This window comes from Colobus angolensis, unplaced genomic scaffold (genome assembly GCF_000951035.1).
Source record: "Colobus angolensis palliatus isolate OR3802 unplaced genomic scaffold, Cang.pa_1.0 Scaffold44, whole genome shotgun sequence".
NCBI classification, from domain to species: Eukaryota; Metazoa; Chordata; class Mammalia; order Primates; family Cercopithecidae; genus Colobus; species Colobus angolensis.
The window spans coordinates 4,589,511-4,606,615 of record NW_012117821.1 but is presented as its reverse complement, the minus strand read 5'-3'; the positions used below and the strand labels follow the sequence as shown (position 1 = coordinate 4,606,615).

The 17,105-nt window shown below is 38.4% G+C and overlaps 1 protein-coding gene across 1 annotated transcript in view; it reads left to right on the top strand.

Annotated features, from left to right (window-relative positions):
* The window catches only part of SORCS3 (sortilin-related VPS10 domain containing receptor 3), a 617,501-nt gene that overhangs the window by 565,234 nt on the left and 35,162 nt on the right, over positions 1–17,105 (top strand). Inside the window, exons 18-20 of the mRNA XM_011957327.1 lie at positions 2,349–2,520; positions 4,835–5,021; positions 10,929–11,062. Of these exons, the coding sequence (XP_011812717.1) occupies positions 2,349–2,520; positions 4,835–5,021; positions 10,929–11,062 (493 nt within the window). The remainder of the gene's footprint in view (positions 1–2,348; positions 2,521–4,834; positions 5,022–10,928; positions 11,063–17,105) is intronic.

Here is a 17,105-nt window from a genome sequence, read left to right as displayed (position 1 = left end):
CAAGTTATTCATCTTGATGCTTTTGCCATAGTTAGTTGTAACATAGTGTTGGTACTATCTACCTAACTGATGTCAACAAAGGAAAAAATAAGATGAGAAAGAAGTGCCGACTGGTCTGAGATACTCTGAAATGCATGTCAACTATTTAGTTCTGGGAGGGCTCAAGAATCTTTGCTGTTATTTAATTGTAGGAGTATAGTTTAGGGACTTAAGGCATTCAAATTGCAGATCCAACAGCATGAACTTAAAGAGATTGTGGTGTCAGAGAACAAAGGGCCAGGAAGTTTGAGGAAAGGGAGTATTATGGGCACACGTGATTAGTTGGGCCACCAAATTCCCAGCGAGGGCCTAGGCTGAATGTGATTGCAGGTTAAAAGAGAATTGTAAAAGAATTGAATTAAAACATTTCATAGGATCCTGTGACATGTGTAGGTACACCACATTTTAAGCAACTTAGGTATGCCAAAATCCCAAATAGCTAACAAAATAATTCAGGAGAATGAAAGGGAATAGCAATTAAAAAAAAAAAAAAGAAAACAAATATGCTACAGATGTCGACCAATAACTCCAGATTGTGTAAATGTTGGCTTATGTTTACAAATCATCAACTAGCTTGAGTTAATGGCCAACTGAACTTGAAGAAGAAAAGTAGATGATATCAAGTTTGTGTTAGGACGTGGTACCCACTGAAATAGCTATCATCAGTAAAAACTGAGTATCTTGTAACTATACACCCTGAGAAAGTATAAATTGATTACAAATCTTGACTCTCTAGACCAGTGATGACCAAATTAACTATAATGTGAGGCATATATGTAATTTTAGATTTTCTAGTAGCCACATTAAAAATGTAAAAAATAAGGTGATATTAATTTTAATAATGTTTTCTTTAACCCAAAATTTCAAACATATTATCATTTCAGTTGTCACACTAATGACATTTCAAGTGCTCAGTAGCCACAAGGTGAGCTACCATATTGGCTACCATACGGACAAGTGGTGCTATGTTAACCAGAATAACTTTAGATCCATTATAAGCTCAGTTGACAAAAATGATGTATATATGCAAGATATTATATCATAATTTGATCTAAGACAATAATGACATACAACATTTGCTTAATATCCCCTGGGATCTCTGAATGGAGGTGTAGTTCAGCAGTGGGGTGGCAGAGGGGATCCAGGGAAAATGTCAGGAATGATGGAAGACCATATCATTCAAAAAGAATTATAAATTTCTCTGTTTTTGAAACCATCATAGGAAGGCAAAATAGATGGATTTGTTAATTATTCTTGACATAGTGAGTGAAAGAAGACAAAATGTAATGAGCATGTAATGGTGATGATGATGGTGATAATAATGCTGCTGGTGATGATGGTGGTGATGGTCATAGTGGTGGTATGTTTCTTTCATGTGGTTTTACCAGAACATTTGTGTGTTCAGTGCAGCCTTATAGACGGTCATGTGCCTGGAAATATGCCCATCATGCAGATTAGGGTTGTAGGAAAGCTCTTGGCTTGACTTCATGTGTTGGGGTTGGTGGGCAAGGAAGATGACATGGTGTCATTGTACATAATGATGTCCTTGTCACAGAAAGTCATAGTGCTTTGTCAGGTGATTTTCCCATGCCTATCTCTTCTATAAGATAATTTTACATGGTGGCATAGTGAGATTGAATAGGAGTTTCAAATTTATGTTTCTAATCTGGTGTTTATGCTGAGTGAGAAATGAAATATTAGCAAGGAGAAAATAAAATGTGCTCTGAAATAGCCCAGTGGCTCCACAGCAAGGGCTATTAGGCATTAGGGGAAGAAATGATGCCCTGGAGGAATAGGGAAGATAGGTAGCAGCCTTCTGATTAATCAGAGTTAGGAAAAGTTTGATGTTCTGCCTGCTTTCTGGTACAGAGAAAGCTGGAGATGGCCTCTGGGAGATAGAAACAGGTTTGTCCCTCACAAGTAGAAGCACCTGCTTTTCCTGTTTCCCTAGTCCAGTGAGTCTGCCTCCTCTTTTGTTGTGTGTGAGTCAGACATTGATTTTTCTTGTCTGTTTTAGACACTGATCCAATCTGTGGCTCGCCAGGTAGGATCAATAATAACGTTTAAGGAGCTACTCTTCCCAAGATGGAGGGATAGCAGGTCCTCAGCATTTGTTCAGCTTCGTAAATGTTTGTCTGTCTTCTTTGAGACTTGGTTTCTAGGGGCTGCTGTGTGAAGCACCTGTTTTGCTCTTGCTCTCTTACATTCCCTTTATCATACACACACACACACACACACACACACACACACACACACACCAGCAACAACACACTCGACACAAACCACTATCAATTGTCAATTCTACTTAGGTATCGGCGGATTGTGTCCAACAACTGCACAGATGGGCTAAGGGAGAAGTACACCGCCAAGGCCCAGATGTGCCCTGGAAAAGCCCCTCGGGGCCTCCATGTGGTGACGACCGATGGGCGCCTGGTGGCAGAGCAGGGGCACAATGCAACTTTCATCATCCTCATGGAGGAGGTAGGTGCTCGACTGGTTCTCTGAGGTCAGAACTCCCAACCAGACCATTCCCAGAATGGAAAAAGAAGATCTTACATTCCCAGAGACCCCTGCACCAAAGTCAATGGTGAGAAGCTGAAACTTCTGGAAAGAAGACAGACAAGGGTGAAAGAGGGCTTGGGGTATTTACTGACCTTTCTCCCTTTATCCCACAATAAAGACCCAGTCTGCAGTGGGAGCCCACTTGCCTCTGGAGCATGCAGATGTGGATATATTCTTCAGGGTCTCCATTAAAGTCTGCTTTGCTGAGAGAATATTTATTACCATAAGACCATAAACTGTAAACTTGGCCAGAGGAAGGAAATTTGAATTTTATCTGTTGCTTTTAGGAGCCTCTTTTGCTTTACTCTAACCCTTAATCCCACTGATTAGAAAAGCCCACAAAGCTTTCACAAGGTCTTGAAAGTATGAGCGTGAGGGTGGGGAAGATTATTGAAATCCTTTAAAGTTATCTTTATAAAGAGTGTTGTGTTAGTTACTTTTCTATCAGCTAGATGCTGTATTCTTTCAGTTTTTTAGTGTCTTCTGAAATCTGGTCAGTAAAATCAGACTGCATACATTGAGTCCAGTATGGGAATATCTCTGTTGTCTGCTTCTTTTATAAGCTTTGAATTGCTTACTATACTAGGGCATTTAAGGCACTCTTTGCTGAGTGGTGAGCAGGAAGGCTTGCCTGATTGACACAGCCCTCTAAATTTATATGCAAATTGCTCTGTGCTCTTGAGATCTTAGAAAGAAGGCAAAACAGGCCAGGAGTCTTTTTTTCACAAGTATGAGCACTTCAGAAACCTTTAAAGTCAGGAGCACACTGGACAGGGTGGTGAAGGTTCCTTATCCTGGGTTGACAGATTTCTCAGCCTTCACTTACAGCAGGTGCTTGAATTAAAGGACTTTAAGATTCAGAGGAGGTCATTATCACATTTCCACTAGGGAGTTTCCAGGACCACAGCTATAAAAACCTTCTCTTGAATGGATGTGAAGAGTCACAATCTTATCCATTTGAATTGCCTCCATTTCATTTCCACTTTAATTTATATTCATAAACTCAAGGATAGTTGACATTGTGTGGGGGGCAAGAGAGCACCTATCAATATTTCATTCACATCTGGGCTGCTATGGGGGAAGAGATGGAAAGTGAAACTGTGATCAGTGCACATTCACTGGGCAGAAGGATTGGCTCATAATTCCAAAATGATGTATTTCTCTATTCTATCATTCATCTTCATATATGAACAGAGCAATGATATTCTTCTTCATATAGGATCTTTGTTTTGTGGTCAAGTGCATTGTGTTGATCCAAAGTGTTGGCCCAATGTGATGGTGGTAGGGTGGGGACCAAGAAGAATAGGGTTCAGCATAGGCCCTTAAGGAGCTAAATGTTGGCTTTATGTGGTGAGATGCATTCACCTGAATCATTGGCATGATGTTACCAGGTAGTACACAGAGAGCTCTTGACTTTCCAAGAGAGAGATATCTGTGAGCTGGGATGATCTGAAAATCTGAAAAGGCTTCAGGGAAGAGGAGGCTTAGGTAGATTTAGGGAAGTCCAAGGATAAGAGAACAAGGGTATAATTTTGGGTGGTATGCAATATTCATCTGTAGAATGGGAATCGCCATCCTATCCCTGCTGTTATTTTGCAGGTGGCGTTATATAATATGTATTAAGTGAGTAGCATAATTCTTGTAACATAGCAAATACTCAAAGTAGGAACAATTACAACTGCATGGCAACTGAAGGCATTATTGAAACCAGACTGGGTCTGGAACCTGGTCTTCCTGTACTCACTATGAAACTTTGGTCTAACAACTTATTTTTGTCCCCACACAAATGGGGACAAAATACTTTCTACAATATGGAATTATGAGGAGAGTACTTGCTTGGCACTAACAAAAGAACCTCTGTAACTATTTGCTGGTACTATGACTGCAATTATTATTAGGACACAGAAGGAGAATTAAACTATGTATGTGAGGGAGTCAGTGAAACCCTGGCTTCCCTTCAGAACTTTATAGAGGGTCTACCTTGCCCACTATTGCCAGTGCCATACCAACTCAGGTTGCCCTGAGCTTGGATGATGAAGACAATAGGTCCATAGTGCCTGCCCATAGTGCCCTGTGGATCAGATGGGAGTGTGAGCATTGTGTTGCAGGTGTTTCAGCCCCTTGGGAAAGACGATGGGTCATCAGAGGTTGATGCTGAAGCAACAGGAGGAAGCATCAGATAGGAGTATGGCTGGACCACGTAAATTGACCCATCTGCTATGCCGTCTTGCAGGGTGATCTCCAAAGGACAAACATCCAGCTTGACTTTGGGGATGGGATTGCTGTGTCCTACGCAAACTTCAGCCCCATCGAGGACGGCATCAAGCACGTGTATAAGAGTGCAGGGATCTTCCAGGTGACAGCCTATGCAGAGAACAACCTTGGCTCAGATACAGCTGTCCTCTTCCTGCATGTGGTTTGTAAGTAGCAGGCACCAGCCCCTTTTTCCCTTTATTCCCAGTTGGCAACTTGTTCTGTTCAGACTTCCTAAAATTCAGAGCTGAGACCAGGTTCAGTGTGACTACTATGATTACCCAAACCAAATGGTGGAGATGTGTACTCATCTGTGTTTCTGAGTTTTATGATGCAGAAGTAGATTGATTATTTTGAAGTTTGGATAACATATTACCAACTGGGCCCTCCTTTTCAGCACCACTCTGCTCTGATATAAATGTGTGCATGCATACACATTCAGGTAAAAGTCTCCTCTCTTCCTTTTGGAGAATCCTCGAAATGAAAAAGAAACAAGCCATCTGGTTGATAGTCTCAGGCTCATTCTCAATCTATCATGAATGAAGAATGCAAAAATCAAAGTCAACTGTTATTTGTGTTGTAAGAGCCAAAGAAGGATTAAAGAAACACATTTAGATATTTTTAATGTAGAACTAAACACACACACACAAAACTAATTTTTACATACAAGGTTACTGCAAGTTCATTCTGTTTTGACAATTCTAAGAACTGTCCAAAAATATTTTGTTGTCCCAGAATCTATTTCATTGCTATTGGCTGTTGCTTGGCACAAACCAAAAGAACAGTTGGTGCTCCAAAATATTTCATTTGTGCTGGATGCATTTTGTGTATTGTCTATTCTAGAATTTGATGCAGGTAAACTGAAACTTTAATATTGTGATTTTAGAATGTCAGGTCAAGGAAATGTTGTCATGGGACTGGGATTGGTTTCCCACGTGTGTATCAGTGACATTCTTGAGTCTAAGGACTTCCATGGTTCGTTCTTACATACCCCACAATAATTTCCAGGTAAGATGCTACATATGGTGAAATTGTAAGTTCTGAAAGAGTCTAAGTGAAAACAAGGAGCACCCTCCTATTAACAACTCAGTGATGGCATCAACTCTATCATATAAACAACCTACACCTAAGAGGTTCCTGGCAAACAGTAAGCTAGCTGGTCTCCTAGCTCTCTGGTCACAATGCCAGTAAAGGGACCAAAAGTGATAAGGGATGTGTGTGAGAGGAGACCTGGATTATGTAGCTCAGTCATGTCCCTAAAAATGACAGGCTACATGGCCATGAGATAAATGATTTCATCTCTGGATCTCCTGAGCTCCAGTTTTAAAATGGCTTAATTCTGACTGCTACCTTGCCTCATGGGGCTTTTGTAATAGTAAACACACAAAAAAAATCCAATCGTTCACTAATTAATTTAACAAAAATTTGTTGAAGTCTTAAAATATGCAAGGCACTCTGCTAGGCACTAGGAGGTAGCAATGCAGGTATGGCCCTCCTCTTACAGAGTTTCCATTCTGGTGGGGAAGTAGGGTGCTGCTACAGATGAGCCATAAACAGGCAAAGTGGTGAGAACCACACCACATCAACTACAACCATTCTGTGCCAGAAGCACCAGGTCAGAAACCCAGGTGGGTGATGTGCACGGTGTTCATGAGCCCAGGCTGTAGAACAAGGGAGATCTGTGCTTGAATTCCGATCACATTCCTTTGTTAAATGTCTGCTATTGGTCAATGTTCTTAGGCTTTATAAACCTCCAATTTCTTATCTTCAATGCTGGCTGGGCGCGGTGGCTCACGCCTGTAATCCCAGCACTTTGGGAGGCCAAGGCAAGCAGATCACGGAGTCAGGAGATTGAGACCATCCTGGCTAACACGGTGAAACCTCTCTCTACTGAAAATACACAAAATTAGCCAGGCGCCACTGCACTCCAGCCTGGGAGACAGAGAGAGACTGTCAAAAAAAAAAAAAAAAAAAAAATCTTCAGTGCTTAGCTAAAAGGGAGACTGTGAGAATCAAGCTGGATGAGGTGTGCATGTGTTGGGTATCCCCAAGACCACCACCAGGTTTGGTGATTCACTAGGCAGACCCACAGGGCTCAGCTAAAGTTTCACTCATGACTATGATTCATTACAGCGAAAGAGTACAAAACAAAATCCTCAAAGGGAAAGGCACAAGGGGCAAAGTCTGGAGGAAACGAGGCAGAAGCTTCCATGAGTTTTCTCCCCACAAAGTCACACAGGACACTTCTTTATCCAGCAATGAGTTGTAACATGTATAAAAAGGCTGTCTAAAACAGAATCTCATTAGAGACTCAGTGCCTAAAATTTTTAATGGGGGCCAGTCAGGTAGGTACCCTCTGCCTGGCATATAACAAAACTCCAGATTCCCAATGGAAAGCATTGGGAATAAATGATACTATTTGCAAAAACAGTTTAGGCAGAGCGAACCACTCTTATCAGTTAATGGTTGACTGGAAACACTCCCAGAGCCATGTTCCCAGATACCAGCCAGGGGCCAACTTGCAAGCAGACCTTCCTAAGGACAGCAATTTCAGGTCCGTGTTATTTTTTGGCACAGTGTGCGGAATGCTGCCTATCACCCAGCTTGGTGCGTGATAAATTAGAGTATTTACTAAGTACTAAGTAGCTTCGTACCTGACATTTTTGCTGCATTTAAAAATGAAGACAAAGAAGGAAAACGAACTTCACATTTCTCTGTTCCAAGGACTTGTCCCACCCACATTTCTGATTCTGCCAAGAGTAGGCCTTGCCTTCAGGGTGTGACAACCAATGTATCTTACTGGCAAAAAACACAACAGCAAGGAACAGGTTTATACCATGGCTTATGTGCATGAGGGAGGAAATGTTCCTTGAAACTTTTATTGTGCTCGTAATTCCCTCCAAATCAATCATGGCTGCATTTTCCAGACAGTTTTTATTGTGGAGACTGCTCTTGGCCTTATCTTGGGCCATTAGCTAACAAACGTAGTTGTTAGCTGCCCATAATAACCAATCTCACACAGATTATTAGATTTTTATCAAAAGGGGCACTATTTGACAGTGAGGAATTTAGAAGTTTGCACTGTTTCTTCCTGAATCTGCTTAGCTGTCATCTCTTCTCCTTGATCCTTGGTTTGTCTGCACATCAAAGCCCAGGGCTCCTGGCTCAGAATCTTTGCCCTAAAAAAAACTGGCGTATGGTAGTGTTCCTTAGGATTATTTTTAACCAAACACGCTTGTCCTGAAGCGGAATAAATGCAACCATGAGTGATGGTCTTCCAAGTCGTAAACACCACATCCTTTTTGTGTTTGGCATGAGTTTATGGAGAAGGGGGTCTCCTTTTATCTTCTTGGGTATCAGAGGACCTGACACTGTCAGCTCCCACTGAGCTAAGGCCCCCAAGTGACAGAAAGCCAAGAAGAAACTCAAGGCCATGAACCATAGCTGCATCATTGCTTAACTGTGGAAGATCCCAGGGTTCCCATGAGGTGTGTTGGGGAATGGGTTTCATGCTTTCTGGAGGATAACAGTGAGAACAGAAGCAGTGACTTTGAGGGTGAAAAGGTCCCCTAAAGGGGCCCCTTTCCTATCAGGAGAAAAATGAGAGATTTAAATCTGGACATGGAGAAAGAAGTTTTTCATCTCCCTCCTTGGAAGTGGACTAGCCAGGAGCCCCTCCCCACAGCCTCTTTCTCTTCCCCATTGATCAATAAAACACAAACTATAAAGAGACATAAATTAGGTAAACTCCTAAAAATGAGTAAATAAAGCAATGAAATTATCCATTATTTTCTCACATCTTGTGCCTTTTTTACTCTCATGAACAAACAAATCATACAAAAATAATAACAAAAAAAATCTTATTTAAAATAAGTCAACCTTCAACCAAATGTGTATCTGAATTGACAAAAGTTGAAAGTGTTTGCTAAGAGAAATCTTGAGATGCCATATGTCTGGGGTCAAGGCAGAGAACTTTAGGCAGAAAGCATTCTCAGGCTGTAGATACTCTTCCTTTTAAGTATTCAGTTTTATTTTATTTTTAATTGTTGTGGGTACATAGTTGGTATATGTATTTGTGGGGTACATGAGATGTTTTGATACAGGTATGCAATGTGAAGTAAGCACATCATGGAAACTAGGGCATCCCTCCCCCTCAAGCATTTATCCTTTGCTCATACACTGGCCTGACTGGTCTCCCCACCCAAATAGCAGTCGCTGTCCAAACACTTTCCCCTTCAATATAAAATTACCTATGACACAGAATATGTCCAGTTAGACTCAGGAGAATGCTCACTGAAGTCCTTCGAGGGACTTCTACCCAATGATAGAAATAGTGATGGCAGTGGTGGTGGTGGGCAGTAGTGGTAGAAATCATGACATTCTTTCATTAATTGTATGGTACTTTAAACAACCACATAACAATTTCATATGTTCTTATTACTATAAGGAAGGCAGAGCAAATGCTGTCCTTATTTTTACAAGAAGGTAATAGTCTGTGTAGGATTAAGACTCGTAAGATAAAGGAAAAAATCGTATAAGTGCATTTGTGCCAGAGTTGAAATGAGAAACATCCATCTGTTTTCTTCCCTTTGAACTGACTTGTCCCCAGAATTACTAGGGAAGCAAATAAGGATGGCTAGATGGCCTGAAAAATGCTCCACCAATAAGAAGAATTCAAGCCATCTAGGCTGAAGAGATGTCTTTGCTACAGTTGTGGCTTAAGAACTTCATATAGAAGTCTCTTCAGTTACTTGTACTCATCAAATTGATGATGGTGGAAACCAAGGAAATGTGCTCTGACATAGTAGGAAGAGAATTAAAATATTTTATTTGGATTTGGGTATGTAGGAAGGATTAAATAAGAGAAAGAAGGAGGGAGGAAGACAGAAAGATAGAAGGGAAAGTAAGGAAAAGAGTTAGGAAAGGAGGGAAAAAGGAAGAAAAAATCTTGCAGTGTTAAAAAATTATTTACTTCTCAGATGCAACACTGATACATTACTGGCCACCACCACCCCCCCCCCCCCCCCCTTTTTTTATTAAGATGAAGTTGTGTTCTTGTCGCCCAGGCTGGAGTGCAGTGGTGCGATTTCAGCTCACTGCATCCTCCGCCTCCTGGATTCAAGTGATTCTCCTGCTTCAGCCTCCTGAGTAGCTGGGATTACAGACGTGTGCCACCACCCAGCTAATTTTTGTATTTTTAGTAGAGATGGGGTTTCACCATGTTGGCCAGGCTGGTCTCAAACTCCTGACCTCAGGTGATCCACCCATCTCAGCCTCCCAAAGTGCTGGGATTACAGGTGTGAGCCACCGTGCCCGGCCACATTAACACTTTTTCATCAGCTTTGTCCTCTTCTCATTTTAGTTTGGAAACTAAAATCCTCACTTATTGCCTAGGGTGTGTTCATGTATATTATTCTACTTGCTAGTTTAGAATATCATGCTGCTTTTATCAGTTTTCTGAGGGAAAAAATGAGAAGCTTGGTTACCTTTCTGCAAGCAGATTTTTTATTATTTGGGAATCTGACATTTGTGTCTCCTTTGATTTAGGGAGATATACTTTTCCCTTTTTGGAAAACAGCCTTGCCAGTTTCTGAATGACACCCAGTGTGTACTGCAGATGATGAGGCACAATGGCCAATTGTTGAAGGAGATGGAAACCCATTAACAATCAGGAATAATGGAAGAGCCCTCCACACAATGCATTGACCCCAAATCACAATACAGGCTAATCATCAATAACAAAATAGACTGCTGTTTATCTTCCCATTTATTGGCTAAGTGTCTAGTAAATCAGCTTTGTCCTTGTATTAGAGGTTCATAAGCATCTGTGGTTAGGCTTATCAGATGTAAATTTAGTTCAGATGCCACTCAAAAAATCTGAAACTTGATTTGAGTTCCCTATTATACCCAGTGCTTCATTTCAAGTGCATATGCACACCTCCCAATGTGTATGGTTTTCTGACCCTTCTTTATTACAGGGGATGCTAATAGAAATTAAGGTTAAGAATCTAGGGGTGTAATACAGTGCCCACATCCGGAAATATAAACACTGTCATTTTTTTCTGTTTCCTTAGGTCCTGTGGAGCATGTTCATCTCCGAGTTCCATTTGTTGCCATAAGAAATAAGGAGGTCAACATCAGTGCAGTCGTGTGGCCCAGTCAACTGGGGACCCTTACCTATTTCTGGTGGTTCGGCAATAGCACAAAGGTTCGGCCCTTTCTGATTGGTGTCAAATTAGATCTGTACTGAATGCTCCTATGTTCCTGCTTTTATGTGTCTATTGGGAGGCACTAAGAATTCAGGCAATAAGAGGTACTTAATAAACCTATGAGCCCACAAAATTGAATAAAACCTACCTCTTCACACCAAGTTCATTACTTTATTAGGGAAAGTTCAAAGTTCAAATAATCCTGAACAAGAAAAAGTACTTTGAGAAATCTACGAACCTTCATGTTCTTGCTTCTCTAATCAATATTTCTAAAATTTCATTTGTTCTATTTTACTTTAATCTTGACCTTGGACTGGTTATATAATGTCAAAGAAGTTACTTAGCATCTCTGAGATTAAGTAGCCCTATCTTTCTAGATATCTAAATGTAGGGCTGTCAAAATTAAACGAGATAACACAGGCAAAGAATCCTTATCAATACTTACTAGCTGTTCTAGAAATGCTAGCATTCTTTTTAGGCAGGTTACTGAGGTTGCCACATCTCAAAGAAAGGAACAAAAGAGGCCAAACTCTGGACTGGCCATACACTCCCTGCTTCCAGCCATGGTGATGGCAACACCTGTGTCAAGCATGACCACAATTGTATGATAGAAGCTGGGAACAATTTGGCTGAGAATTCCTCAATTAAATTAATGTTCTTAATGTTCTTCTGTATTCCTATTTTATAAAGAACACTTCATTTTTGAGGCATTGTAAGTTCACAGCAAAATCAACAGGTGGTACAGAGATTTTCCATATATCCCCTGCTTCTACACATGTATAGCCTCCTCCATTATCAACATCCCCCACCAGAGTGTTACATTTGTTGTAACAGATGAACTTACATTGATATATGATTATCACTCAGAGTCCATAGTTTACTTTGGGATTCATTACTGGTTTTGTACATTCCATAGGTTTGGATAAATGTATAATGACATGAATGTACCACTATAGTATCAAAAAGAAGGATTTCACTACCCCAAAAATGCTCTGTGCTCCACCTATTCATACCTGCCTCCTCCTTAATCCTTGGCAACCACTGATATTTTTTTCTGTCTCTGTAGTTTTGCCTTTCCCAGAATGTCATATAGTTGGAATCATACAGTATGCACTGTTTTCATATTGGCTTCCTTCACTAAGTAATATGCATTTAAGTTTGCTCCATGTCTTTACATGTCTTGATAGCTCGTTTCTTTTCAGTGCTGAATAATATCCCATTGTCTAAATGTATCACAGTTTATTTATCTATTCACTCATTGAAGAGCATATTGGTTGTTTCTAAGTTTTGGCAATAATGAATAAAGCTGCTGTAAACATTCATGGGCAAGTTTGGTGTGGACATAAGTTTTCAACTATTTTGGATAAATACTAAGAGCATGATTTCTGGATCTTATGGTAGCAGTATGTTGGTTTTGAAATAAACCACCAAGCTGTCTTCCAAACTGGTTGGACCATTTTGCATTTCCACCAGCAATGAATGAGAGTTCTTGTTGCTCCACATCCTCACTAGCATTTGGTGGTGTCATGTTCTGGATTTTGGTCATTCTAATAGCCATGTCATGGTATCACAGTTTTGTTTAAATTTGGATTTCCCAGATGACATATTATTTAGAGAAAGTTTTCATATGCTTATTTGCCAACTATATAACATCTTTGGTGAGTTGTCTGTTAAGGTCTGTGGCCTGTTTTTAAATCGGATTGTTCCATTATTTCTTGAGTTTTAAGAATTCTTTGTGTATTATTGGATAATCTTTTATCAGATATGTCTTCTGCAAATATTTTCTTCCACTCTGCGGCTTATCTTTTCAATTTCTTGATCGTGTCTTTTGTAGACAAAAGTTTTTAATTTTAAGGAAGTCTAGCTTATCAGTTCTTTTATTCATGAATCATGTCTTTGGTGTTGTATCTCAAATGACTTCACCAAACCCAACATCATCCGTGTTTTCTCCTATGTTGTCGTCTAGGAGTTTTATAGTTTTGAGTTTTACATTTAGATCTATGATCCATTTTGAGATCATTTTTTAAAGGCATAAGGTTTATACTTAGATTCTTTTTTTTTTGCATGTGGATGTCCAGTTGTTCAAGCACCGTTTGTTGAAAATACCATTTTTGCTCCATTGTATTAACTTGGCTCCTTTGCGAAAAATCAGTTGATTACATTTATGTGGGTCTATTTCTGGGCTACTTATTTGGTTCCGTTGGTCTATTTTCCTGTTTTTTTCCACCAGTTCAACCTGTTTTGATTACTGTAAATTTATAATAGATCCTGAAGTTGAGTAGAGTCAATTCTTCAACTTTGTTCTCCTTCAATTTTATGTTAACTATTTTGAGTCATTTCCCTTGCCATAAATAGTCTCAAATCACTTTGTCAATATCTACAAACTAACCTGCTAGGATTTTCACTGGCGTTGGATTGCATCTATGGATCAAATTGGTAAGAACTGACATCTTCATGATATTAAGTATTCCTATCCATGAACATGGACTATCTATTTATTTAGTTATTATTTGATTTCTTTCAACAGAGTTTTGTAGTTTTTCCTACATGGATCTCATATACATTTTGTTAAATTTATACAGAAGTATTTCATTTTTGATGATGCTAAAGTACAAGATATTGGGTATTTTATGTTTTTGTTTTAATTGATATGTAACACTACTGTTTTGTATATGTTGATTTTGTATTCTGCAACTTTACTGAATTTGTTGATCAGATTTAAGAGTTTGTTCACGGAGTCTCTAAGTTTTTCTAAATATACATCAGCAAAGAGGGACAATTTGACTCTTTCTTTTTAAATTTAGATAGTCTTTTATTTATTTATTTTCTCTTGCCTGATTACTCTGGTTAGGACTTCCAGTCCTATATTGAATAGGAGTAGTGAAAATCGGCATCCTTATCTTCGTGTCCTAGGCTTTAAAGGAAAGGCTTTCCACTTTTCCTGATTCAGTATGGTATTAACTATGGATCTGTCATATAGCCTTTACTACATTAAGGTACATTCCTTCTATGCTGGTTTGTTGAGACTTTTTATCATTGGCGATGTTAAAGTTTATCAAATGCTTTTTCTGAATCTGTTAACATGATCGTATGTTTTTTGTCATTCACTCTATTGATGCAATGTATCACATTTATTGCCTTGTGTATGTTAAATTATCTTGCATCCCTGGGATAAATTCAACTTGATGTTGATGTATATTTTTTTCTGACATGCTGTTGAATTCAGTTTGTTACTATTTCATTGAGAATTTTCGACTCTATATTCATCAAGCCTATTGGCCCACAGTTTTCTTTTTCTGTTGAGTTCTCGTCTGGTTTAAGTATCAGGGTAATGCTGGCCTTGTAGAATGAGTTAGGGAGCATTCCCTCCTCTTAAATTTTTTGTAGTAGTTTGTGAAGAGTTGAAAATAGTTCGTCTTTGAAAGTTTGATACAATTCAGCAGTGAAGCCATCTGATCATAGACTTTTCTTTGTTCAGGAGACTTTTTATTACTAATTAAATATCATTATTGGTTATTGGCCTGTACAGGCTTTCTATTTCTTCCTGATTCAATCTTGGTAGATTGTATGTGTGTAGGAATTTATCCATTTTCTCTAGGTTTTTCAGTTTATTAGTATATATAGTTGTTCATAATTGTCCCTAACGATCTTTTGTGTTTCTGTGGTATCAGTTACAGTGCCTCGTTTTGCATTTCTGATTTTGTTTGAGTCTTTACTCTTTCTTGGTTAGTCCAGCAAGTGGTTTATTGATTTTGTTTATCTTTTCAAAAAAAACCAAACTTTTGGTTTATTGATCCTTTGTATTATTTTTTAGTCTCCATTTTGTTTAGTTCTCCTCTAATTTTTATTATTTCTTATCTTCTACTAATTCGGGGTTTTATTTGTTCTTGCTTTTCTAGTTCTGTGAGTTGCAGATTGTATTATTTGAAATCCTTCTGCTTTTCTGATGTAGGTAGTTATTGCTACAAGCTTACCTCTCACCACTGCTTTTGCTATATCTCATAGGTTGTGGTATGTTGTGTTTCTGGGGTTTTTTTTTTGTTTCAAATTTTTAAAAATTTACTCTGTAATTTCTTTCTTGACCCAACATTCAGAAGCACATCATTTAATTTCTATGTATTTGTACAATTTCTAAAGGTCCTCTTGTTATTGATTTCTAGATTTATTCCATTGTGGTCTGAGAAGATACTTGATATGATTTCAACTTTACAAAATTTGTTCAGACTTGTTTTGTGTCCTAACGTATGGTAGATCTTGGAGAATGTTCCATTTGCTGATGAGAAGAATGTGTATTCTCTAGCTCTTGGATAAAATTTTCTGTAAATATCTGTTAGGTCCATTTGGTCTAATGTGCAGTTTAAGTGAAATGTTTCTTTGTTTTCTGTCTAGATGATCTGTCTAATCCTGAGAGTGGAGTGCTGAAGTTCCCAACTATTTTTGTGTTGCATTCTATCTCTCCCTTTAGATCTACTAATATTTGCTTTGTGTATCTGGGCGCTGGGGTATTGGGTGCATATATGTTTAGAATTATGATATTTTCTTGCTGAATTGATCCCGTTATTATATAATGATCTTCTTTGTATTTTTTTTGTTTTTTTTTATTGTTTTTGACTTAAAGTTTGTTTCTTTGATATAAATATAGCTACTCCTACTAACTTTCAGTTTTCATTTGCATGGAATGTATTTTCCCATCCTTTTACTTTCAGTCTATATATGTCATGACAGGTGGGATGAGTTCCTTGTAGGCAGCATATTGTGTGTGTGTGTGTGTGTGTGTGTGTGTGTGTGTGTGTGTGTGTGAGAGTTGTAAATCCATTTCATAAGCGTTATCTTTACTGAGGAAAGTTAATCTGTTTACATTCAAGGTTATTGATATGTGAGGGCCTATTTCTATCATTTTATTAATTAATTAATTTCTGGTTGTTTTGTATACCTTTGTCCCTTTCTTTCTCTCTTATTGTTTATCATAGTGGTTTTGTTTTGTTTTCATTTGAATCTTTTATCATCCTTTTTTGTTTGTTTGTTCTACTAGTGTTTTTATATTTTCATGTGTCTGCCTGCCTGCCTGCCCTGCCCTCCCTCACTCCCTTCCTCCTTTCTTTCTCTTTCTTTCTTTTCATTTTCTTTTCTTTTCTTTCTTTCTCTCTTTCTTTCTCTCTTTCTCTGTCTCTCTTTTCTTCTTTCTTCTTTCTTTCACTCTTTCTTTCCTTTTTTTCTTCTTTCTTTTTCTCTTGCTCTTTCTTTCTTGCTCTTTCTCTCTCTCTCTCTCTCTTTCCCTCTTGCTTTCTTGATTCCTTCTTTATTTCTCTTTCACAGGATTTTCTTAAGAATTTCTAATATGGCAAATCTAGTGGTGATTAATTCTGTCAACTTTTGCTTGTCTGGGAAATATTTCAATTCTTCATTTATGAAGAATATCTTTGTTAGGTATAATATTCTTGGTTGACAGTATTTTCCTTTCAGCTGTTTGAATATATCATCCTATTCTCTCCTGGTTTATAAGATTTCTGATGGCAAATCCACTCTTGTTTGAATGAGGGTTCATTTATAAGTAACTAGATATTTTCCTTTGCCTATTTTTTGAATTCTGTATTTGTCTTTGACTTTTAAAAGTTTGACTATAGTGTGGCATAAAGAAGATCTTTTTGCTTTTCATCTTTTTGGAACTATCGGAGCCTCCTGAATCTGAATATCTAAATCTCTTGCTAGACTTGGGAAAAGTTTCAGCAATTATTTTGTTAAAAAGATTTTGTAATTCTTTCATTTTCTTTTTATCTTCTGGCATACCAGCAATTTGAATATTTGCTCATTTTATGGTGTTCCATATAGCACATAAGTTTTGCTCATTTTTTAAAAATTATTCCCTTAAAATTTTTGTCTCAGTGGGTTATTTCCAAAGACCTGTTTTCAGGATCTGAGCTCCTTTCTTCTGCTTGATTTAGTCTATTAAAGCTTTCAAATATATTTTGTCTTTCATTTGGTGGGTTCTTCTGTTCAGAATTTGTCTGCATTTTTTTAATAGTATCTCTTTGGTAAATTTCT